The sequence below is a fragment of the Cynocephalus volans genome, chromosome 2 (genome assembly GCF_027409185.1).
Source record: "Cynocephalus volans isolate mCynVol1 chromosome 2, mCynVol1.pri, whole genome shotgun sequence".
NCBI classification, from domain to species: domain Eukaryota; kingdom Metazoa; phylum Chordata; class Mammalia; order Dermoptera; family Cynocephalidae; genus Cynocephalus; species Cynocephalus volans.
In genome coordinates, this window is record NC_084461.1 from 95164464 (window position 1) to 95190464 (window position 26001).

The 26001-nt window shown below is 35.1% G+C and overlaps 1 protein-coding gene and 1 pseudogene across 4 annotated transcripts in view; one reads left to right on the plus strand and one right to left on the minus strand.

The window, feature by feature from the left end:
• The window catches only part of FER (FER tyrosine kinase), a 468630-nt gene that overhangs the window by 155904 nt on the left and 286725 nt on the right, over positions 1 to 26001 (plus strand). The window contains exon 10 of one of the 4 annotated variants that reach the window (XM_063085336.1): positions 4658 to 4732. The exons of the other annotated variants lie outside the window; for them this stretch is intronic. Within the exon in view, the coding sequence (XP_062941406.1) occupies positions 4658 to 4681 (24 nt within the window). The 3' untranslated portion in view covers positions 4682 to 4732. Of the gene's footprint in view, positions 1 to 4657; positions 4733 to 26001 lie in introns of those variants that run through there. 4 annotated transcript variants of the gene reach the window in all.
• On the minus strand, positions 12428 to 12633 carry LOC134369460 (thymosin beta-4-like; annotated as a pseudogene).

A 26001-nucleotide genomic window follows, 5' to 3' on the forward strand; every position in this document is an offset into this window, starting at 1 on the left:
AATGCATTGCATAACATGTTCAAGACATTTCTTTAAAAAATTTTAAATAATTTAATTTCCTTCAACGTAAATAAAGTTATTACAGCCTATACAATTTAGTACAGATCTCTTTATTAAACTGAGCAGTATTTGTCTTAAAATTTATGTTTGAAGATATTGTCTTTGGACTTAATTGTGGATGTATGTTTAAAAGTGCATGTAGAGAATGATTTATATATTTTTATCTCCAAAGTCTTTTGTTTTGAATTTTGGAATTTATTTTATGACACATTAATTTCTTTAATTTAATTGAAAGGGTTCATAAAGAGAATATGTGAATGTTATGATTTATTGCTTCATTTGATGCCTAATGAATTTTAAATCCTAATAATTTTTCTCATACTATTCTGCAGAAAATTATTTTTCAGTGTTAATATTTAAAAGATTAAGAATCAGTTGTTAATATTTAAAATCAATCGTTTACTTTGCAAATTCCAGATGAAGGATAAGATCTCAGACTAAGAAAAGAAAAGATTTTTCTCTGTTGGAATGTATCTAGAAATCTTTAACAGTAGAGGCTCAGTCTTCTTGAAAAGTTTTCAGGGTTGCTTAAAAAATTATTTGATCCTTGGAAGGAGAAATGACTCAATTAGAAAGAATGAGTTACACTACTGCTGTGTGCTTAACTATGTGGTAGATGTTGTAGGGGGCAATAAGAAGGATAAAAATAAATTCATATCCTTTTATGTGCCTTCTTTTTGAAACTTGAATTAATGCTATCATACCAGTGATGTTAGAAAAATAACATGGAAGAAGAAAAATAATTTTTTTTTGTTTAATAAAAATAATTTTTTATTGTTTAATAAAAAATAATACCAAGAAAAATAACCTTCAAAGAACTGGAAGGTTACATTGTTTAAAACAGCATAGTTAAGGAAACAGGAATATTCAGATTAACAGAAAAGGATACTTAGCCTAAGGAAGCTTATATATATATATGCATGTATATATCGGAGTTTAATAAAAGAATATTTTAAGGAACAAACAAGATTATTCTGTATGTTGTATAAGTATCAATTTAGATCTTAAACTCATCCTACATAAATTTCAGATGTATTAAATACTCAAATATAAAAAAATAAAGCCACAAAACTACTAGAAGGAAATACAAGTGAACATTTTTCTATACTGGAAAATAAACAGTTAAAATGCAGAGTTAAAAACTAGGAATAATATGTATTGCAGATATAGCAGAGGATGAGTATTTGTAAATATATAAGTAAATCATTCAAATTGGTTTATGAAAAAGTACCAGTTAAAAATGGACAAATATTATGGATAAGAAATTTATAATAGAGCAAATATAACTTTTAATAAAAAGTATTTAACAAATATTCAACAAATTTTCAGCCACACTAGTAATGAAAATAACAATTAAGAAATACAGTTATGGTTAGAGTACAGCCTTGTAAGACCAAGGCCAAGTGTTCGGATCGGATCCCTATACTGGTCAGTGGCCAGAACAAACAAACAAAAAGAAATACAATTAGAAAAAATGAGCTGTTTAACTTGCCTTTTGTCATTCACAGTGGCCTACTTCTAACCTGTTCTCCACTTTAGCTAAAGCAATCTTTTAAAATTTCAAATCAGAGTAAATCTGGTTATATTGACCCCCCACAGAATGGCTACAATGGCTTCTTATGACTTTTAGGCTAAACACCAAATTTCTTTAAATGACCTGCCTAAAAGACTTTATATTCTTGGCCCCTGACCAATGTGAATGGATGCTGGTCATAAGCACAGACATGCCCCTATGAAAGAAAGAGCAAAAAATGAAAGAAAGATACAAGGGTGAAGACCTAGGAGAAAATTTTAGGGGCAGTTCATGGGCTGGTTGTGTTAATTCAGTTTGAGAACAAGTGTAGTTTGAGTAAGTTAGTAAGAGGTTTATAAGAAGCTAACAGGTATGGTCTGAAATCTCACAAGTGAAGCAATTCTGACTGGTAAATTCCGTTTCAAATGGTGGAATGAATTGCTGAAGCTGAGCATGTATGAGCATTGTTGGAGATGAAGACATCCAAGGAGCTTCGAGGCCTTAGGTATAAGAATCATTCATGATAATGTCAGGATTGAGCTGGAAAAAAAAATCTTAAGCCACTTATCAAAGACTTCTATAAATGAAGGGGAATGTCGGAGAGGCCAGTAGATGACAGTATTGAGAATGAAAATGCCCACTAATGGCTTCATTTATGCTGTTATTATAAATACCTCATCTGTTATAATTGTTTTCTATATAAAGCTTTCAGTGCTTAACGCAGAACCTGGCAAAGAATAGTTGGTCAATAAATTTTTCTTGGGCATGCCTGATGTTGCAAAATGAAACCATCAGTGTTTAGATTGCAGTTTTTAGTCAAATGCATGGCTCCTTTGTTATGTATTCCTTGGTATATAAGTACCAAACAAAACAAAATACTTGCTGAGTTAATGTAGAGAGGGAAATTAGTCTAGAATTTGTTTTGTAAAGTAATAAACTCCTTACAACAGTGTTAGGAGGGAAAAGATGCGTTGAGATAGCCTTGACCATCACTTATACATAGGCAAAATAGACACTTAGTGTGCTCTGTCTTTTAGGCAGAGCCAATTTGAACTATGTCCTCAAAAATATCTTAACCAGAACAACCACCTTGGAAAAAATTTTTGGCAAGGTCTACTAAAGAAGGACATGTGCGCTCTCTGTGACCCAGTATATCCACTCCTAGGTATCTACCCAACAGAAATTCATACACAAAAAGACATGTGCAAGAATATTCACAGAAGCACCATTTGTAATGACCCACGCTGGAAGCCATCCAAATGTTAAACAAGAGCAGAGTAGATAAATTGTGGAACATTTACCTAATGGAATACTGTGCAATAATGAGAGTGAACAGATTATGGCTGCGTACAGTGGTATGTATGAATCTTACAAAGATAATGTGGAGTGAAACATACCAGAGAGAACATATTCTGTGATTCCATTGATATGGAGTTCATAAAGAGGCAAAAGCAATTTGTGATATTAGAAGTTAGAATTATAGTTACCCTTGGTGGGGTGGGGGGGGTGTCTAAAAGGGGGCACAAAGGAGACTTCTGGAGTATGGATAATGACTTATTTCTTGATCTGTGTTATGGTTACAGAGCCCTTTTCAATTTGTGAAAATTCATAAACTGCACTCTTTTGATTTGTGAACTTTACAATATGCATCTTGTACTTAAACATTTCAAGAAAAAAAAGTTTTTTAAGCGTAGTACCAAAATGAATGCATGCCTAACTGTGTGTGTGTGTGTGTGTGTGTGTGTGTGTGTGTTTCTGCATGTGTGTCTGTGTTGAGCCATTTATGACTATCTTCTCTGAATTACTTGGGAGGAGGTGGTGGCTTTTTAAACCATTCAGACTTTACTTTTCTCTGTCAGCCACTCCCTTCCCCATATTATGATATTTCTTCCATGGTCCATGGAAATTCCGAATGCCTTTTGGATAAGTAGCATATTAAGCATCATCAGACATTAATATGTACCTTAAATCAGGGGTTTGGGGAACTGATGAGAGTGGGAATAGTGGATAGTGCAAGGATGTGCAAAGATCCTTTGAATGGCAGTCCTGATTCTGATAGACAGCCTAGTGAAGGATATGGTGTTGGAAGAGAAATTCAGAGGTTGCCGAAGATGAATTTGGCCCATTTCTAATTTTTGTGTAAGCTTGGCTCTTCCCTTTTCAAAAATAATTTAGGTTGGGAGAAGTATATGAAAAAAAGAATAGGTGAGTACAGGAGAAGGCTAAGGAAAAGATCTTGAAATTTTGGAAAGGAGAACTTCTTTTCAGTAGATACAGCCAGGAATGGCAAAGGCTACAGGTGGAAGCAAATGGGCTTAGCAAAGCAAGGAGGATATGGGGTAGGCATGTAACTTGGACCGTAGTTGAAGTGAAGAAAGATATAGATTATGGTAGGGATCTGGTTTCAGAAGTCAGCGAGCAAAGGACTAAGAGCAGGATTGGGAGAGGCAAAAGGGGTCCGGTAGAGTCCAGCGGGATTCAGTTGGTAAGAAAAAACTTTGGTTGTTTTTTTGAGAAGTTCGGGTAATTTAAGCATCAACAGAATCTTAGTTGTTCTAAACAGCCACTTTCTGAAACTCTGATAGTTAAATGGCTCTTGTTCCTTCATTTATATATTTATTCTTTTAAAAATTAGGCACAATCTTTATGGAGCCCCATGTTCATATTCCACAATTTTTATTTTTTGGCTAGGGGATAAATTTGGCTGTCCTAACTACAATTTGATTTTGGAGGGAACTCCTTTCTTTCCCTGCAATCCTTTGTCTGTAAGGCCATTAAGGAAAAATCAGTAGAGAAAACAAAATATACAACAGAAGAAAGGTAGCAAGAAAAACAGATGAAGAAGATCAGTAAAGAAAGTTGAGCAAAATGAAAGGTAAAGAACATGAGAGACGCAGAAAATACAGAAATGAGTCAGATAAGAGTAAGAAAAAAGGACTAAAAAAAGGAGATGGCGGAGAAGAGTGTGTGAAATAAGAAAAGCTTTTCCCTCTTCTCTTACCAAGTTTCCCCCTCAAGCCCCTGCTTGACTCTGGGCACTGTAATATGACCCATCTCCCTCTTCTCTCCTCCTCTGCTGTCTAGGTTTCCATTTTTACTGACTACTGACTTGAGAACTTTCCTTTGTTTCTTTTTAAAACTGGGACTGTACAAGGTAAGAATTTATAGGCAAAAGACACTGATTTGGCATTCTCAAATACAAAGTATTTTGAATTTAAAATAAAAGTATTTGTTGAACCAAGCTAACTTAAAGGTGTCAAAACTTTTACTTTTATAGTTCAATAAAATCTAATATATGGATGCAGTTTGTGGTTCAAATACTTAGGAAAATTTGTTATCATATTTGATTCAAGTTTTAGATCAACAGCCAACTTATAATATTTTAAGAAAATTTGTTTCTATTGTAATTATTTTATTAAAACCAAATTACATTGTTGATTCCCAATTGGGAAGTACTTAATAAGGTAAAATGAAATGAAAAATGTAGACATTTACTCTAATAGTTTAGACCACTAAAGAGAAACCTGAAATATCATAATTTATTGTGGCATTTGTGGGGGTAGGAAGGGGCATGTATCAGTATAGACTTGCATTATACATATAGTTATTTCAATTTGCTATTAATTATGTCATAGATATTTAGATACACCTTATATTAGCAGTGTTAATTATTACATATATCTATACTTTTTGATGTTGTATGTCTTTTCCAATTTTATTACTTATATTTGTAGTCTTTTCCATTTATTAGGCCCCAGTGCTATTAGAAAAGAAAATTGCTAGATAAACCTATCATGTTCACTCATGGTTGGATGACATAAGATGAAATTCAAATCATCATGAAAGCTCTTTACTGAGATTTGTATTTGTCTTCCCTTTGTGTAAAATAGAATTATATATAGACCTTTTCTGTAATTGCAATCAATTTCATATTATATTTGATCGTATTGTTAAGGATTTATTTCTTGTTTTACATCTAATAATTAAATGAACTTGGGATTCTACATTTTGGTCAGATAGCATTTTTCTAGTATGATACAATTAGTGTTTTATGTCATCTTTTATTTATTTAATTGTCTTAGTATATTAAAAGTGTGTTTAATCAGAAAGGTTCTTTGCTAGCCTCTTAGTAATAATGAAAATACATAAGGTTTCTCTTTATTTCAAAGAAATAAGTAATGATATAGAGATGTTGTACAGAAATGTTGATTCTGACTTTTCACTAGCTATATAGAAATTAATACATATGTACTTTATACCACCTGATGACAGCGTACAATTTAGAGGTTCCATTTTAATTTAGTGGTTGCTCATTATAATTTGGAAAATTATGCTGGGGAATTAAAACATAACTGTTTCTATTTTGAAAGATATGCTGTCCTTATCAAGTGATAGAGTAATTAGTGCAAATACTTAAGACATTTGGGGTATTAGAGGGAGTAAAACAAGCATAGACTAGCCATACTGTGGAAAAATACTGTTCTTTTGTTCTGTATAGGAATTTGACAACCTAATTTAATTTTTGTCTGCCATTTCTTATAGGCTTCTTGGGTGATTTGGGGGGATGTTTCTTCTTTCCTGTCTCTCAAAGTCAGAGACAGCTTTGACTTCTTGCTGAGCAGCTATGCAATGTGATTTGGGATTAGAACACTAAAAATCAAAGAGCACCAGGGAGTCATCCTGTGACCTTCTAATATTTCTGAGTCTATCAACTGAGAGCAGGACATGTGAAAGAGCTGATGCTGTAAGCTTCAGCTTTATCATTTCTAAGAAAGGCAGCCCAGTGACCATTTCTAGGAATCTGAGGATTTCAGGGAGTGTGATGTCACCAACTCTAGGTAATCCAGCTTTTGTTTTAAAATGTTAGGAGAAGAGATGGTATAGCTCTGGTAATATGTAAATTTTACCTTTTTGTAAAAATATGTGCTACTTTACATGCTTGTGTTCATTTACTCGTTCATTTCGTATCTTATTCCTTAGAGTATTTGAGTTAGCTAATGACAACGAAACTCAACAAAATATAAATATAAAGTAAAATTAGAACCAAGGAAGATAATATAGGTTGTAACAGGATATAAAGACTGGGAAAAAAACGATATAGACCATAGCATGTATGTAGTTACTACCCTAAAGCTGTTATTTTGTCTCTAAGCTTCGCAAAGGCCAAAATGAAAAGGGAGATAAAGTCACATAACACAAATAAAAGAAAGCATGCCACATTGCAGGGTGAAGAAAATCTTTTCATTGTATTTAGCTCTAATAGCATTTCTTACTAGACGCTTTAACACTGACTTTTGTGGTGACATTGCCTTTGTCAATATCACTACAGCTAACACAAGAAAAAGATTCATAAGGCTATCTCTTGCAGAATCTAGAATCCCTCAGTGGAAGTAGAGGCCATGACAACATCATCAGTTCTGTGTGGGCCTAACAATGAGGCTGTCCATAAATTGATTTTATCCAAGAATATAATCTAGACTTACAATAATGGATGGGCTTGATGTGTTTTTAACCATTCTTTTTTAGTAGCACTTCTCTCAGCTTAAGTTTGGATATGCAGTGGATAATTGTATTCTCTGGAAAGTATTCCCAATTGCTAATGTTTTGTACTTGTTTGAGGGTGGATCTGCAAGATTAGAAGGATTTACTAATCAATTCATTAGCTGATCTTTAAAATAATTTTTTCGAAGACCTATATTTTCTTCGAAAAACATTGGAAATACTTTATATATTAAAAATAACTTTTATGTTTGTGGAAATGTAACCCCCATAAAAGTATTCAAATCTTGTCCCTTGTTAGGATTAAAAAATCTTACTGATGATTGAAGGGAAAATTTCAGTGTTAAAATTCAACTTTTGCTTACAATCTCCATGATGTATTTGACTTATTGATATCTCACTATTTCTACTTGGTTATTCTTAATTTCACATTATGAATTTTTATTATTGTTGGCTTACATGTAATCAACATTTCTATAGGTTTTAAAGATAAGTATTTAAAGAGTGCTGAAAATTTAGTTATTGCATGAAACATGTTCCATTTTGGAGGGAGGATTTTTCTAAACAAATTTATTTAGTATCTATTACAATTCAAAATCTTAAATTTTCCAAAAGATCATTCTTTGAGAGACACTTAATTTGATTCATTGACATTTGGCAGTATAAAACCTCATATATTAGCTTGTTCTAATGTGTCATTTAAGGAAAATTACTAAAAGAAAGGAACTAACCCTTAATTACTAATTGCTGTGTGCTAGACAGTATGCTAGATATATAGCATATTATTTTATTTATTACCAACAAACAGTCCTGCAGAAGAGTTATTCCTACCTTTCAGACAAGAACATTCAAGCTTGAAGAGATTAAGGAACAGAATCAGAGTGGCAGATTCAAACTCAAAATTTTCTGACACTGAAGTTTATGTTTTACCCAAGCAGTGTTGCCTGGTTGCTAAACAAACAGACTTGTAGTCAGAGGGATCTTAGTTCACATCTTCTGTGCTATTAATATATGACCATAGGCAAAGTCATATAACCTCTCTGAGAAAAGATTTCTTATTTGTGAAAAGTGGTAAGTCATAGAAATCTCAAAGAATTGTTTTGAAAATTAAATGAGATAATGTTTGCAAAAATGTTCAGCACGGTGCCTGGCATATAGTAGAGCTCAAAATATGGTAGCTCCAAAGAAAGAAAGTGTTACCTTGGTGTCTCCTAAATGTGGTTTTTCAATATTTTTATGTTGGAGACTACATTTCACTTTAACATATTTTAGTTCTTTTTATTAGTATAATAACTAGGGGTAAGAAATTTCCAGCAGGTGGAGCTCAGAGTCAGAAAAAAACAATTTCTGAAATTGAGGTATTTTATCACCTTATTTTTTAAAAGATAAAATTAAATAATTGCATACAGTTTTTAAATATATATGTAAAGTTTTTCTACTTTATCATGCCTACCAAAAGTTATCACCCTGCAACATAGTTCTTGAATATGTAGAAATAATACTTTAGTTATTCTTAATTTAAATTCTTTGTTATATCTGGTCATACATAAGGTATGACAGTTCATTTGCATGAAGAAGGCACTATTAATGTGAAGTTAATTTATGAAGATTGGTTTAGAATTTCATCATTTCATTCAGTAAGGTAGTTGGACTGATAATCTTAAATTTAACTTGTTAAAATCCTCAAATTTGCCACTCCAAGTCTTCTACTTCATAGTTAATGGTATCACCTTCAGTCAACTGCTTAAGCCAAAATCTTGGGAATCACCCTTACGTTCACTCTTTATCAAATCTCACATCCATCCCATCAGCAAGTTCTCCTGGTATTATCTCCAAAATATATCCCAAATCTGACCTCTTGTCAGCATCTCCACTGTAATCACCCTAGTAAAACCTACTATAAATTGTGGTCTGAGCTACTTCAGCTGGTCTACTTGCTTGTCCCCTTGCCTTTCGTACATTTTATTTTCTATACAATAATTAGAGAGATCTCAATGCTTTAATGAGATCTTATATTTGTCCTGCTTATGACCCTCCAGTGGTATTTCTATGTAACTGGAATAAAAGTCTAACCCCTCCCATAGCTTAAACTACATGATCTTGTCTCCGCCTTCCTTCCGCATCATCTCCTACCACTCTTCATCCACCACACTCTAGCTGTTCTGTTCTTAATGCTCTTTGAGCACACCAAGCTGCTTCTCGTCCCTGAACTACTCTCTCTTTAATAATCTTCCCCCAGTTCTTCATATGACCAAATGCCTTCTTTTTATTATTTCAACTCAAATGACACTTCTTTGAGAGATATCTCTGACTACTCTTGCTATAATGAGCCCTTGTATGTCCTCCCACCCCCTGCCATCTTTATTTATCACATTGCGCTTTTTCTTTTCTCACTTAGAACTTCTAATATCTTTACTACTACTACTACTCTGACTACTACTATTTTGTTGCCTAGCATTTACTGTGTGGTAAATTAGTTCTAAGCATTTCCATGCATTAAATACTAATATGTATATTGTTATATTCGTAACTCATTTACTTATGGTATTTGTTTATGTATGTATATATTTTTTTATTATCTACTTTCTTCTCCTATAATCCCTGCTTGCTCCCCAAACTGTAGCTCCTGGAAAACTGGCACTTTTATTATGTTTACTACTACAGGCGGTCTTCAAAAAGTTCATGGAAAGATTTGTATTGTCTTTCAAATCTATTTTTCCATGAACTTTTTGAAGTACCCTCATATTTCTTCTGCCTTGAACAGTGCTTGCTACATAGAGTAGGCTCAGTAAATATTTTTCAAATATTGGATAAGCTCTTTGAATCCATAGTAACAAATACAGCCATCATATATTTATATAAAATAACCTCCTAGGGGAGAGGGAACATTTTCAATGGAAATCATGCCTGACTGACTATTCTTAGTGTCCTTTTATGTGAAGGTAATAGGGCATATACAATAATCTACATAGGTTTTAGAAAAGACTTTGACAATGTTCTTTACCCAAGGTTACCAAATGTTGTCACCACTGGAATGGGAAATATGCTTTTAGCATGGCCCAAGAGCAGGTTTAAAATTAGAAATTAAAGGGTTGGAATAAATAGGTATTTATTTGACTGGAAATGTGTAAAGATCAAGGTGCCTCAGCAATTAATGATCACATCTGTTATGGTCTGAATTGTTCCCTCCCCCCTGCCCTCACTAGATATCTCGAAGTTGTAATACCCAGTACTTGTGAATGTGACCTTATTTGGAAATAGGGTTTATAGATTTGATCAAGTTAATATAAGTTCATCAGGGTGAGCTCTAATCCAATATGACTGGTGGCCTTATAAAAAGAGAAGGGAGACTGACATACAGGAAAGAGCCATGTGAAGGCAGAGGCAGGGATTGTAGTTATGATGCCACAAGCATAGGAATTCCACAGCAGGTGAGGAAGGATCCTCCCCTAGAGAAAATTTGGAGGGAGCGTTGCCTTGCCAACACCTTGATTTCAAATTTCTAGCCTCCAGAACTGTGGGAAAATAAATTTCTATTGTTTTAAGCCACCCAATTTGTGGTACTTTTTTACAGCAGCCCTAGGGAACTAATATAACCTTCATTGTGATTATTATCTTTGTAATTGATCTGAAAGAAGGACTGCCTAGTTAGGTATCCAGATGATATCAGATTTTTCTAGTTGTGAAGAGCAAAACCAATGGGTACAGATGATGAAAGGAGAAGCAGACACCAAAGTTAGCTTTTCTCTGGGCTAGACCAAGTAGCAAGAAATAAAGCTTCTTTAGATTTTTATATTCCTGAGGGTAAACATTAATTTTGATTTATTTTTCCTCCAAGATTGCTTCCAGATTTAGTTTTGTGATTTTATGAACCTGGGTAAGTGCCTGGCACCTTGTAAATGCTCAATGAATATTGAAAGGATAAATGAATAAAACCAAACAGGAAATAAGAAAGATAGGAAAATATAAGTCAATTTATTTAGGTATAAAAATCCAAATTATATGTTTAAAATGAGCTAGGGAAAAAAATGAGATCAAGGAAGGAATATTGAGAAATAATATGCATTGTTTCCTGAGTGTATCAAAACTAAGCAGAAAGACAAAATTAGTAAGTTGTTAATGCACTGTTGGAGACTCCTTTTTGGCAACAAAATCCTTTTGGTGAGATGGAGCAGGGACCTAACCCAAGAACAGTTAGCAGTATAGCAGTTAATTGCATAGATTCTGGAGCAGAGTTGCTTATATTTGAATCCTGCATCAGCTACTCACTGGTTATGTAACCTTGGGCAAGTTAGATAACCTTTCTGCACCTCAATTTTCTCATCTGTAAACTAGGGCTTGTAATAAAACCTATTTCAAAGGATTATTGTGAGGGATTAAATGATATAATCCACCCAAATTGCTGAGAATAGTGCGTGGCTCATAAGAAACTCTCCACCCCATGTTGTTTATTATTATTTATTAAATGAAAAATTTTATAACATTTTTCTCTAAATATAAAATGAGGATTTTTCTTAATGAATGATTGTTTTGGACAACAAAATTAAGAGGTGGATACACACAAAAAAATAGAGGAAATTATACAGAGAGGCAAGACAAAAAATTTTTTTGAGTGCATCTAATTGGAATAGGAGCTAAGAGTTTAAAGAAGATATTTATGTAAAAACTGTAACCCAGGAAAGTTTTACTGAGTAAAACTTGTATATAGAAGGGTCTCTCTTGCTCTTTTTCTATTTTTCTTATTTGTTTTCATAAAGTTTCTTGAACTTGGGCCCATTTGAAAGAATGTTCAGCATAGTGCCTTAATATCATATCTAGCATCTAGTAGTTACATAGTACCTTCTTTATTTAAATGAATTAATAAAACAGGGATTTACATAGCAATTAACAAGCTATTATAGAACACATTTTCAAAACAGGACCCTTATTTTCAGATTAAACATTTATGGTGTTTTGGGTTATTTCTTTTTTCGCATTTTACAACTTTTAATTTGCATATTTAAAAAATTGTGCTTTCCAATAATTAAAATTATTTGAACAAAAAAATAATGGCACTCTGATTAAACTGCATTTTGTAGCCTGCAGGACACCTTGGACCAGCTTCCCACCCACTCTACCGTCTTGCCACCCAGCTCTTCACCAACATGCAAGTTCTTTTCCTTCCTTGCCAGCCAGACAAGCAGATGGGAGAGGCAGGCACGGCCTTCATTGTCAGTAGTTCTTTGATGAGAGGGGCAGCACAGTTACTTAAACTTGGTCCATCGTCCTTGCATCTTACAAAATAAAACAGCTAAAAGAAGTAAAATAAGGCAATCCTTATGTAATGTACAGTGCATAATGGCAGGGCCCACCTCATTACGATTCGCCTGCTTGCTTCTCCTGTTCGGTCGTTTCTTTGGAAGGCAGTGGATTTTTCTCCTGCGTTTTTTGTCTTCAGTTTAGACTTATCGAATTTCTCGATCTCAGCCATATCGGGCTTGTCAGAGTTGGTTGCGAAGTGGGGCGAAGCGCGCGTGCGAGCGGAACCAGGTCTGCGCAATGGCCACCGCCAAGTGCCACATTATGGTTTTGAGTATCCAAACACTTTATTGCTTCTCCAGCCCTGTCACTGGACTGTGTGTTATTAAGTTGAATACGTTCTTGCTGCAAGAAAATTTTCAGATTTTATTTCTATTGAGACCTTAGACATCATTTTCACATAATTTAGACTTTTCCCCTTTATATCAGAAAAATTATAAAATACTGGATATTTATACCTCAATAATAAAAATTTAAATAGCATTGAATTAAGAAAAGCTTTGTAGCACAGACGTCTGCCAAGGTTTTGTATCAAGAAGTGCTTGAAAATTTTCTCAGAGATCTCAAGATCCAACTACCTAAAATGTATATATTGTATAGGAATACACTTGTATATATTGTATAGGAAGAAAATAAACATCAGAAAAGAGACTTATTTGTTAGTGTGTCTTCACTTCATGCATGAGGATTTCGTCTTTTTTGCTCGACAGACCAATAACATTTGTCGGCTCTATCAGTTCCTTTACTCTAGAACTGACCGATACACTTCCGTGCCAACAGGGGGAGATAGTATGAAATAGGAGATCCAGATCTGCGGCTTTTCTATCTTGCTTGTGGCTCAGACAGGAAGGTCTGGGGACAAATCGACTTCTGTGGGCCTACTATCACTAGCTCTTAGCTAAGAATTGAGATGGAGGAGGAAAAGAAATGTCCCCGTTGTGAGGGTGAGCTGCAGCCCGGTCCTGGCTCCCGATCCTGTAAAACGTGTGCTCCACTGTTCAGGCCTGAGCCTTCCACATCAGAAGGCCACAAATATCAGGTAAGGGGGAATGCTGTCTCAGGCCTATGTCAGTCAGGGCCTGGACATTATCCAGGAATCCAGCAGATCATCAGTTTTAATGCTTCTGTTTCAACTGGGAAGAATAATTTTTTTTGACTTCCAAATCTGGCAGAAAATAAATTCTTTTGTACAATACTATCACTCAGACACCAAGCCAAGGCCATTTAAAAAAAATGAAAGGGGCTTGTTTTGCATTTTCATTAGTTTTTTTTTATTCACTTCTCATATTTGAGAAAAGTACGTGCTTTCTAAATATTCTAATACATAGGAAGGTAAAAGAGAGTGTGGTTTTGTTGGAAATTTGAAGAGAAAATTTGCTTAGTTTAAAATCTGTGATGGTAGCAAGATTTCTGTTCTAAATTTCAGTTTCCTTTCTAGCTGGTTAGCTAAATTTAACCTTGCTCTTTTCAATTTCTTTCCCCAAGGAAAATAATAATATTTTATTAATGAATAATTTAATTATTTGATAATAAGTATTGAATAATTTAATTATTCAGTAATAAGTATTTTGAGTAATTGGTGGCAGTAACTGATAAAGCTTTTTATTATAATACATAACTATTTTTTACTATAACTATTGTATAATTCAGTATTAATTTTTTTTTTCAAATTTTATTTTATTTGGTCAATATACAATGTGGTTGATTATTGTGGCCCATTACTGAAACCTCCCTCCCTCCTTCCTCTCCCCTCTCCCTCCCAACAACCACATATCTGTTTGCTTGTTGTATTGACTTCAAGGAATTGTAATTGTTGAGTCTTCATCCCCACCCCCCAGTTTATTTGTGTATTTATTTATTTATTTTTAGCTTCCAATCCAAGAGCATGGGATATCTTTCCATCTTCTGGTGACCTCTTTAATTTCAACAATGGTTTGTAGTTCTCATTATAGAGATTTTTTCACATCCTTGGTTAACTCTATTCTTAAGTATTTTTTTTTTTTTTGGTAGCTATTGTAAATGGGCAGGCTTTTTTGATTTCTCTTTCTGCATGCTCACTATTAGAGAATAGAAATGCTACAGATTTTTGCATGTTGATTTTGTATCCTGCAACTTTGCTGAAATCTCTTATGAACTCCAAGAGTTTTTTGGTAGAGGCTTTAGGCTGTTCGATATATAGGATCATGTCATCTGCAGACAGGGACAGTTTGACTTCATCTTTTCCAATCTGGATGCCTTTTATTTCCTTCTCTTCTCTGACTGCTCTGGCTAGTACTTCCAACACTATGTTGAATAGGAGTGGTGAGAGTGGGCATCCTTGTCTAGTTCCTGTTCTTAAAGGAAAAGCTTTCAGCTTTTCCCCATTCAGGATGATATTGGCAGTGGGTTTGGCATATATGGCTTTAATTATGTTGATATACTTTCCATCTATACCTAACTTGTAGAGAGTCTTTATCATGAACGAGTGTTGATTTTTATCAAATGCTTTTTCAGCATCTATAGAGATAATCATATGGTCCTTGTGTTTGATTGTATTAATATGGTGTATCCCATTTATTGATTTGCATATGTTGAACCAACCTTGCATCCCTGGGATGAATCCCACTTGATCATGGTGTATAATTTTGCATATGTGTTGATGTTTTCTGTTACCTAGTATTTTCTTGAGGGTTTTTGCGTCTATATTCATCAGGGATATTGGCCTGTAGTTTTCTTTTTTAGTTATATGTTTACCTGGTTTTGGTATCAGGGTGATGTTTGCTTCATAGAATGAGTTTGGGAGATTTGCGTCTGTTTCAATCTTTTGGAATAGTTTGTAAAGAATCGGTGTCAATTCCTCTTTGAATGTTTGGTAAAATTCTGCTGTGAATCCATCTGGTCCTGTGCTTTTCTTTGTTGGGAGCCTTCTGATAACAGCTTCAGTCTCTTTTATTGTTCTTGATCTGTTCATATTTTCTACATCGTCTTGGCTCAGTTTTGGGAGCTTGTGTGTGTGCAGAAATTTATCCATTTCCTCCAGATTTTCAAATTTGTTGGCATATAGTTGTTTATAGTAGTCTTGAATGATTCCTTGTATTTCAGAGGTATCAGTTGTAATATCACCTTTTTCATTTCTAATTTTTGTTATTTGGGTACTCTCTTCTTTTTTTAGTTAGCCATGCTAATGGTTAGTCAATTTTATTTATCTTTTCAAAAAATCAACTTTTTGATTCATTGATCTTTTGTATTGTTTTTTGGGTTTCAATTTCATTAAGTTGTGCTCTGATCTTAATGATTTCGTTCCATCTGCTAACTTTGGGTTTGGATTATTCTTGTTTTTCAAGTTCTTTAAGGTGAAGTATTAGGTTGTTCACTTACCATCTTTCCATTCTTCTGAAGTAAGCATTTAATGTGATAAATTTCCTCCTTATTACTGCTTTTGCAGTATCCCAGAGGTTTTGGTATAATGTATCATTGTTTTCCTTAGTGTCAGTAAATTTTTTGATTTCCTGTTTGATTTTTTCTTAGACCCATATGTCATTAAGTAGAATGCTGTTTAATTTCCATGTGTTTGTATAGTTTCCAGAATGTCGTTTGTTATTTATTTCTAATTTTAATCCATTGTGATGTGAAAAAAAAAAAGGGATAATTCCAATTTTTTTTTGAATTTGTTGAGAGTTGATTTGTGACCTAACAGTGATCTATCCTGGAGAATGATCCATGTGCTGATGAGAAGAATGATTATTCTGAGGTTGTTGGATGGAATGTTCTGTAGATATCTGCCAAGTCCAATTGGTCTAAAGTGTTGTTTAGATCTTGTGTTTCACTGCTGATTCCTTGCCTAGATGATCTGTCCAATATTGATAGTGGTGTATTCAGGTCCCCTGCTATTATGGTATTAGTGTCTATCTCCTTCTTTAGGTCTAATAGAGTTTGCTTTAGAAATCTGGCTGCACTGACATTGGGTGCATATATATTTATGATTGTTTTGTCTTCTTGATGGGTCACTCCTTTTATCATTATGTAGTGGCCCTCATTCTCTTTTTATGATTTTTAGTTTAAAGTCTATTTTGTCAGATATAAGAATAGCTACTCAAGCTCATTTTTCATTTCTGTTTCCATGGTAAATCTTTTTCCATTCTTTCAATCTCATTCTGTGTGAATCTTCATAGGTGAGGTTGGTCTCTTGAAGGCAGCATATACTTGGGTCCTTCTTTTTAATCCAGTCAGCCAGTCTTTGTCTTTTTTTTTTTTTTTTTTTAATTTTCTTTTGTCAATATACATCGTGGCTGATTATTGCTCCCCATCACCAAAACCACCCTCCCTCCTCCCTCCCCCCATCCCCCCCCAACAATGTCCTTTCGGTTTGCTTGTCGTTACAACTTCAAGAAATTGAGGTTGTTATATCTTCTTCCCACCCCCGGTTTTTTTTTTTTTTTGGTGTGTGTGTGTGTGAATTTATATATTAATTTTTAGCTCCCACCAATAAGTGAGAACATGTGATATTTCTCTTTCTGTGCCCGACTTGTTTCACTTAATATAATTCTCTCAAGGTCCATCCATGTGGTTGCAAATAGCAGTAGTCTCATTCGTTTTTATAGCTGAGTAGTTTTCCATTGTGTAGATGTACCACATTTTCCGTATACACTCATCTGATGATGGACATTTGGGCTGGTTCCAACTCTTGGCTATTGTAAAGAGTGCTGCGATGAACATTGGGGAACAGGTATACCTTCGACTTGATGATTTCCATTCCTCTGGGTATATTCCCAACAGTGGGATAGCTGGGTCGTATGGTAGATCTATCTGCAGTTGTTTGAGAAACCTCCATACAATTTTCCATAGAGGCTGCACCATTTTGCAGTCCCACCAACAATGTATGAGAGTTCCTTTTTCTCCGCAACCTCGCCAGCGTTTATCGTTCAGGGTCTTTTGGATTTTAGCCATCCTAACTGGGGTTAGATGGTATCTCAGTGTGGTTTTGACTTGCATTTCCCGGATGCTGAGTGATGTTGAGCATTTTTTCATATGTCTGTTGGCCATTTGTATATCTTCCTTAGAGAAATGCCTACTTAGCTCTTTTGCCCATTTTTTAATTGGGTTGCTTGTTTTCTTCTTGTACAGTTGTTTGAGTTCCTTATATATTCTGGATATTAATCCTTTGTCAGATGTATATTTTGCAAATATTTTCACCCACTCTGTTGGTTGTCTATTAACTCTGTTAATTGTTTCTTATGCTGTGCAGAAGCTTTTTAGTTTGATATAATCCCATTTGTTTATTTTCCTTTGGTTGCCCGTGCTTTTGGGGTCGTATTCATGAAGTCTGTGCCCAGTCCTATTTCCTGAAGTGTTTCTCCTATGTTTTCTTTAAGAAGTTTTATTGTTTCAGGGTGTATATTTAAATCCTTAATCCATTTTGAGTTGATTTTAGTATACGGTGAGAGGTATGGATCTAGTTTCATTCTCCTGCATATGGATATCCAGTTAACCCAGCACCATTTGCTGAAGAGGCAGTCCCTTCCCCAGTGAATAGGCTTGGTGCCTTTGTCAAAGATGAGATGGCAGTAAGTGTGTGGGTTGATTTCTGGATTCTCTATTCTATTCCATTGTTCAGTGTGTCTGTTTTTATGCCAGTACCATACTGTTTTGGTTATTATAGCTTTGTAGTATAGCTTAAAGTCAGGTAGTGTTATGCCTCCAGCTTTATTTTTTTTGCTCAGCATTGCTTTGGCTATGCGTGGTCTTTTATTGTTCCATATAAATGTCTGGATAGTTCTTTCCATTTCTGAGAAAAATGTCTTTGGAATTTTGATGGGGATTGCATTGAATTTGTATATCACTTTGGGTAGTATGGACATTTTCACTATGTTGATTCTTCCAATCTAAGAGCATGGGATATCTTTCCATCTTCTTGTATCCTCTCTAATTTCTCTCAGCAGTGGTTTGTAGTTCTCATTATAGAGATTTTTCACCTGCTTGGTTAACTCAATTCCTAAGTATTTCATTTTTTTGGTGGCTATTGTAAATGGGCAGTCTTTCTTGATTTCTCGTTCTGCATGTTTACTATTGGAGCAAAGATATGCTACTGATTTTTGTGTGTTGATTTTGTATCCTGCTACTGTGCTGAAATCATTTATCAATTCCAGCAGTTTTTTTGTAGAGGTTTTAGGCTATTCGATATATAGGATCATGTCATCTGCAAACAGGGACAGTTTGACTTCATCTATTCCAATCTGGATGCCCTTTATTTCCTTCTCTTCTCTGATTGCTCTGGCTAGTACTTCCAACACTATGTTGAATAGGAGTGGTGAGAGTGGGCATCCTTGTCTAGTTCCTGTTCTTAAAGGAAAAGCTTTCAGCTTTTCCCCATTCAGGATGATATTGGCTGTGGGTTTGGCATATATGGCTTTAATTATGTTGAGATACTTTCCCTCTATACCTAACTTATAGAGGGTCTTTGTCATGAATGAGTGCTGAACTTTATCAAATGCTTTTTCAGCATCTATAGAGATGATCATATGGTCCTTGTGTTTGAGTTTATTAATATGGTGTATCACATTTATTGATTTGCGTATGTTGAACCAACCTTGCATCCCTGGGATGAATCCCACTTGATCGTGAGGAATAATTTTTCGTATGTGTTGCTGTATTCTGTTTGCTAGTAATTTAGTGAGGATTTTTGCATCTATATTCATCAGAGATATTGGCCTGTAGTTTTCTTTTTTGGTTATATCTTTACCTGGTTTTGGTATCCGGATGATGTTTGCTTCATAGAATGAGTTTGGGAGATTTGCGTCCGTTTCAATCTTTTGGAATAGTTTGTAAAGAATCGGTGTCAATTCCTCTTTGAATGTTTGGTAAAATTCTGCTGTGAATCCATCTGGTCCTGGGCTTTTCTTTGTTGGGAGCCTTCTGATAACAGCTTCAATCTCCTTTATTGTTATTGGTCTGTTCAAGTTTTCTACGTCTTCACGGTTCAGTTTTGGGAGCTTGTGTGTGTCCAGAAATTTATCCATTTCCTCCAGATTTTCAAATTTGTTGGCGTATAGCTGTTTATAGTAGTCTCGAATGATTCCTTTTATTTCAGATGAATCAATTGTAATATCGCCTTTTTCATTTCTGATTTTTGTTATTTGAGTCTTCTCTCTTTTTTTTTTTGTTAGCCATGCTAATGGTTTGTCAATTTTATTTATCTTTTCAAAAAACCAACTTTTTGATTCATTGACCTTTTGAATTGTTTTTTGGTTTTCAATTTCATTCAGTTCTGCTCTGATCTTAATGATTTCTTTCCATCTGGTAACTTTAGGTTTGGATTGTTCTTGTTTTTCTAGTTCTTTAAGGTTAAGTGTTAGGTTGTTCACTTGCCATCTTTCCATTCTTCTGAAGTGAGCATTTAATGCAATAAATTTCCCCCTTAATACTGCTTTTGCAGTATCCCACAGGTTTTGGTATGATGTATCATTGTTTTCATTAGTTTCAATAAATTTTTTGATTTCCTGCTTGATTTCTTCTTGGACCCATATGTCATTAAGTAGAATGCTGTTTAATTTCCATGTGTTTGTATAGTTTCCAGAGTTTTGTTTGTTATTAATTTCTAGTTTTAATCCATTGTGGTCTGAGAAAATGCATGGGATAATTCCAATTTTTTTGAATTTATTGAGACTTGATTTGTGACCTAATATGTGATCTATCCTGGAGAATGATCCATGTGCTGCTGAGAAGAATGAATATTCTGAGGTTGTTGGGTGGAATGTTCTGTAGATATCTGCCAATTCCAATTGGTCTAGAGTCTTGTTTAGATCTTGTGTTTCTCTACTGATTCTTTGCCTAGATGATCTGTCTCATATTGACAGTGGGGTGTTCAGGTCCCCTGCTTTTATGGTATTAGTGTCTATTTCCTTCTTTAGGTCTAATAGCGTTTGTTTTATAAATCTGGCTGCTCCAACATTGGGTGTGTACATATTTATGATTTTTATGTCTTCTTGATGGATCAGTCCTTTTATCATTAAGTAGTGTCCCTCATTGTCTCTTTTTATGGTTTTTAGTTTAAAGTCTATTTTGTCAGATATAAGAATTACTACTCCAGCTCGTTTTTCTTTTCTGTTTGCATGGTAAATCTTTTTCCATCCTTTCACTCTTAGTCTGTGTGAATCTTTATTTTTATTTTATTTTATTTTTTTTAAATTTTATTTTGTCGATATACATTGTGGCTGATTATTGCTCCCCATCACCAAAACCTCCCTCCCTTCTCCCTCCCCCCCTCCCCCCCAACAATGTCCTTTCTGTTTGCTTGTCATATCAACTTCAAATAATTGTGGTTGTTATATCTTCTTCCCCCCCCCCCCCCGGTTTGTGTGCGTGTGTGTGTGTGTGTCTGTGTGTGTGTGTGTGTGTTTGAATTTATATATTAATTTTTAGCTCCCACCAATAAGTGAGAACATGTGGTATTTCTCTTTCTGTGCCTGACTTGTTTCACTTAATATAATTCTCTCAAGGTCCATCCATGTTCTTGCAAATGGCAGTATTTCATTCGTTTTTATAGCTGAGTAGTATTCCATTGTGTAGACGTACCACATTTTCCTTATCCACTCATCCAATGATGGGCATTTGGGCTGGTTCCAACTCTTGGCTATTGTAAAGAGGGCTGCGATGAACATTGGGGAACAGGTATACCTTCGACTTGATGATTTCCATTTTTCTGGGTATATTCCCAACAGTGGGATAGCTGAGTCGTATGGTAGATCTATCTGCAATTGTTTGAGGAACCTCCATACCATTTTCCATACAGGCTGCACCATTTTGCAGTCCCACCAACAATGTATGAGAGTTCCTTTTTCTCCGCAGCCTCGCCAGCATTTATCGTTCATAGTCTTTTGGATTTTAGCCATCCTAACTGGGGTTAGATGGTATCTCAATGTGGTTTTGATTTGCATTTCCCGGATGCTGAGTGATGTTGAGCATTTTTTCATATGTCTGTTGGCCATTTGGATATCTTCCTTAGAGAAATGCCTACTTAGCTCTTTTGCCCATTTTTTAATTGGGTTGCTTGTTTTCTTCTTGTACAGTTGTTTGAGTTCCTTATATATTCTGGATATTAATCCTTTGTCAGATGTATATTTTGCAAATATTTTCTCCCACTCTGTTGGTTGTCTTTTAACTCTTTTAATTGTTTCTTTTGCTGTGCAGAAGCTTTTTAGTTTGATATAATCCCATTTGTTTATTTTTCCTTTGGTTGCCCGTGCTTTTGGGGTCGTATTCATGAAGTCTGTGCCTAGTCCTATTTCCTGAAGTGTTTCTCCTATGTTTTCTTTAAGAAGTTTTATTGTTTCAGGGTGTATATTTAAATCCTTAACCCATTTTGAGTTGATTTTAGTATACGGCGAGAGGTATGGATCTAGTTTCATTCTCCTGCATATGGATATCCAGTTGTCCCAGCACCATTTGCTGAAGAGGCAATCCCTTCGCCACTGAATAGGCTTGATGCCTTTGTCAAAGATCAGCTGACAGTAAGTGTGTGGGTTGATTTCTGGATTCTCTATTCTATTCCATTGGTCAGTGTGTCTGTTTTTATGCCAGTACCATACTGTTTTGGTTATTATAGCTTTGTAGTATAGCTTAAAGTCAGGTAGTATTATGCCTCCAGCTTTATTTTTTTTGCTCAGCATTGCTTTGGCTATGCGTGGTCTTTTATTGTTCCATATAAATGTCTGGATAGTTCTTTCCATTTCTGAGAAAAATGTCTTTGGAATTTTGATGGGGATTGCATTGAATTTGTATATCACTTTGGGTAGTATGGACATTTTCACTATGTTGATTCTTCCAATCCAAGAGCATGGGATATCTTTCCATCTTCTTGTATCCTCTCTAATTTCTCTCAGCAGTGGTTTGTAGTTCTCATTATAGAGATTTTTCACCTGCTTGGTTAACTCAATTCCTAAGTATTTCATTTTTTTGGTGGCTATTGTAAATGGGCAGGCTTTCTTGATTTCTCGTTCTGCATGTTTACTATTGGAGCAAAGATATGCTACTGATTTTTGTGTGTTGATTTTGTATCCTGCTACTGTGCTGAAATCATTTATCAATTCCAGCAGTTTTTTTGTAGAGGTTTTAGGCTATTCGATATATAGGATCATGTCATCTGCAAACAGGGACAGTTTGACTTCATCTTTTCCAATCTGGATGCCCTTTATTTCCTTCTCTTCTCTGATTGCTCTGGCTAGTACTTCCAACACTATGTTGAATAGGAGTGGTGAGAGTGGGCATCCTTGTCTAGTTCCTGTTCTTAAAGGAAAAGCTTTCAGCTTTTCCCCATTCAGGATGATATTGGCTGTGGGTTTGGCATATATGGCTTTAATTATGTTGAGATACTTTCCCTCTATACCTAACTTATAGAGGGTCTTTGTCATGAATGAGTGCTGAACTTTATCAAATGCTTTTTCAGCATCTATAGAGATGATCATATGGTCCTTGTGTTTGAGTTTATTAATATGGTGTATCACATTTATTGATTTGCGTATGTTGAACCAACCTTGCATCCCTGGGATGAATCCCACTTGATCGTGAGGAATAATTTTTCGTATGTGTTGCTGTATTCTGTTTGCTAGTAATTTAGTGAGGATTTTTGCATCTATATTCATCAGAGATATTGGCCTGTAGTTTTCTTTTTTGGTTATATCTTTACCTGGTTTTGGTATCCGGATGATGTTTGCTTCATAGAATGAGTTTGGGAGATTTGCGTCCGTTTCAATCTTTTGGAATAGTTTGTAAAGAATCGGTGTCAATTCCTCTTTGAATGTTTGGTAAAATTCTGCTGTGAATCCATCTGGTCCTGGGCTTTTCTTTGTTGGGAGCCTTCTGATAACAGCTTCAATCTCCTTTATTGTTATTGGTCTGTTCAAGTTTTCTACGTCTTCACGGTTCAGTTTTGGGAGCTTGTGTGTGTCCAGAAATTTATCCATTTCCTCCAGATTTTCAAATTTGTTGGCGTATAGTTGTTTGTAGTAGTCTCGAATGATTCCTTGTATTTCAGATGAATCAGTTGTAATATCGCCTTTTTCATTTCTAATTTTTGTTATTTGAGTCTTCTCTCTTCTTTTTTTTGTTAGCCATGCTAATGGTTTGTCAATTTTATTTATCTTTTCAAAAAACCAACTTTTTGATTCGTTGATCTTTTGAATTGTTTTTTGGTTTTCAATTTCATTCAGTTCTGCTCTGATCTTAATGATTTCTTTCCGTCTGCTAACTTTAGGTTTGGATTGTTCTTGTTTTTCTAGTTCTTCAAGGTGAAGTGTTAGGTTGTTCACTTGCCATCTTTGTATTCTTCTGAAGTGAGCGTTTAATGCAATAAATTTTCCCCTCAATACTGCTTTTGCAGTATCCCACAGGTTTTGGTATGATGTATCATTGTTTTCATTAGTTTCAATAAATTTTTTGATTTCCTGCTTGATTTCTTCTTGGACCCATATGTCATTAAGTAGAATGCTGTTTAATTTCCATGTGTTTGTATAGTTTCCAGAGGTTCGTTTGTTATTAATTTCTAGTTTTAATCCATTGTGGTCTGAGAAGATACATGGGATAATTCCAATTTTTTTGAATTTATTGAGACTTGATTTGTGACCTAATATGTGATCTATCCTGGAGAATGATCCATGTGCTGCTGAGAAGAATGAATATTCTGAGGTTGTTGGGTGGAATGTTCTGTAGATATCTGCCAATTCCAATTGGTCTAGAGTCTTGTTTAGATCTTGTGTTTCTCTACTGATTCTTTGCCTAGATGATCTGTCTAATATTGACAGTGGGGTGTTCAGGTCCCCTGCTATTATGGTATTAGTGTCTATTTCCTTCTTTAGGTCTAATAGCGTTTGTTTTATAAATCTGGCTGCTCCAACATTGGGTGCGTACATATTTATGATTGTTATGTCTTCTTGATGGATCAGTCCTTTTATCATTAAGTAGTGTCCCTCATTGTCTCTTTTTATGGTTTTTAGTTTAAAGTCTATTTTGTCAGATATAAGAATAGCTACTCCAGCTCGTTTTTCTTTTTTGTTTGCATGGTAAATCTTTTTCCATCCTTTCACTCTTAGTTTGTGTGAATCTTTATGGGCGAGGTGGGTCTCTTGTAGACAGCATATAGTTGGGTCCTCCTTTTTGATCCTGTCAGCCAGTTTGTGTCTTTTGATTGGGGAATTTAAGCCTTTTACATTAAGAGTTGTTATTGAAAGGTGTTGATTTATTCGTAGCATTTTATTGGTTGTTTGGTTGTCTTAGGTGTCTTTTGTTCCTTGCTTTCTGATTTACTGTTTGGTTTCTGTGTTTGTTGGTTCCTTAGGTTGTCGATAGCGTTTTTGTTCGCATGTTTTCTCTTCATGAATGCCATTTTTATTATACTAGTGGGTTTTGATTTTTCTTGGGTTTTTATGGCAGTGGTCGTTATTTTTCAGGAACCAAACCCAGTATTCCCTTGAGGATTTCTTGTAAGGGTGGTCGTGTGGTAGTGAACTCCCGCAGTTTTTGTTTGTCTGCGAAATATACTATTTGCCCTTCATTTCGGAAGGATAGCCTTGCAGGGTAGAGTATTCTTGGCTGGCAATCCCTGTGTTATAGTGTTTTGAATATATCATCCCATTCCTTTCTGGCTTTTAGGGTTTGTCATGAAAAGTCTGATGTTAGCTTCATTGGGGCTCCCTCATAGGTGATTTGACGATTCTCTCTTGCAGCTGTTAAGATTCTCTCTTTGTCTCTGAGTTTTGCCAATTTGACTATGACATGTCTTGGAGAAGGCCTTTTTGGGTTGAATACGTTTGGAGATCGTTGAGCTTCCTGGATCTGAAGATCTGTGATTTTTCCTATACCTGGGAAGTTTTCTGCCACTATTTTGTTGAATATGTTTTCAATGGAATCTCCATTTTCCTCCCCTTCTGGAATACCAATGACTCGGATATTTGAGCGCTTAAGGTTTTGTGATATTTCTCTCAGATTTTCTTCAATGTCCTTGATTCTTTTTTCTTTCTTTTTGTCTGCTTGTGTTATTTCAAAGAGCCCATCTTCACGTTCAGAGGTTCTCTCTTCATCTTTGACAAGCCTGCTGGTTAAACTCTCCGTTGTGTTTTTTATTTCGCTGAATAACTTCTTCAGTTCAGCAAGTTCTGCTACATTTTTTTTCAGGACATTGATTTCCTTGTACATTTCCTCTTTCAGATCCTGTATACTTTTCCTCATTTCATCATGATGTCTAGCTGAGTTTTTTTGTATCCCATTCATTTTCCCTAGAATTATCACTCGAAATTCCTTGTCAGTCATTTCAAGGGCTTCTTGTTCTATAGGATCTAGAGTTTGAGATTTATTAACTTTTGGTGGTGTACTTTCTTGATTTTTTGTATTTCTGGTATCTTTTTTTTGGTGTTTATTCATTGTGGCAGGGGGTTTCACAGTCTACCGTTTTGAGACTAATGACTAACTAAGATGTTGCTGTGGTTGCCAATTTCGTATGGCTACCTCCGTGGCTGCTCAGTTGGCCTCTAGTGCCTTGTGTGTATGGTTGCCTTGGGTCTTGGGCCTCTCCGGGGAGCCACCTTTCTGGTCAGGTTGGACTATGCTGGGCTGGTGGATCACGTACCACAGGGTTTGTGATCTCTGTTGAGCTTTCACTTCCT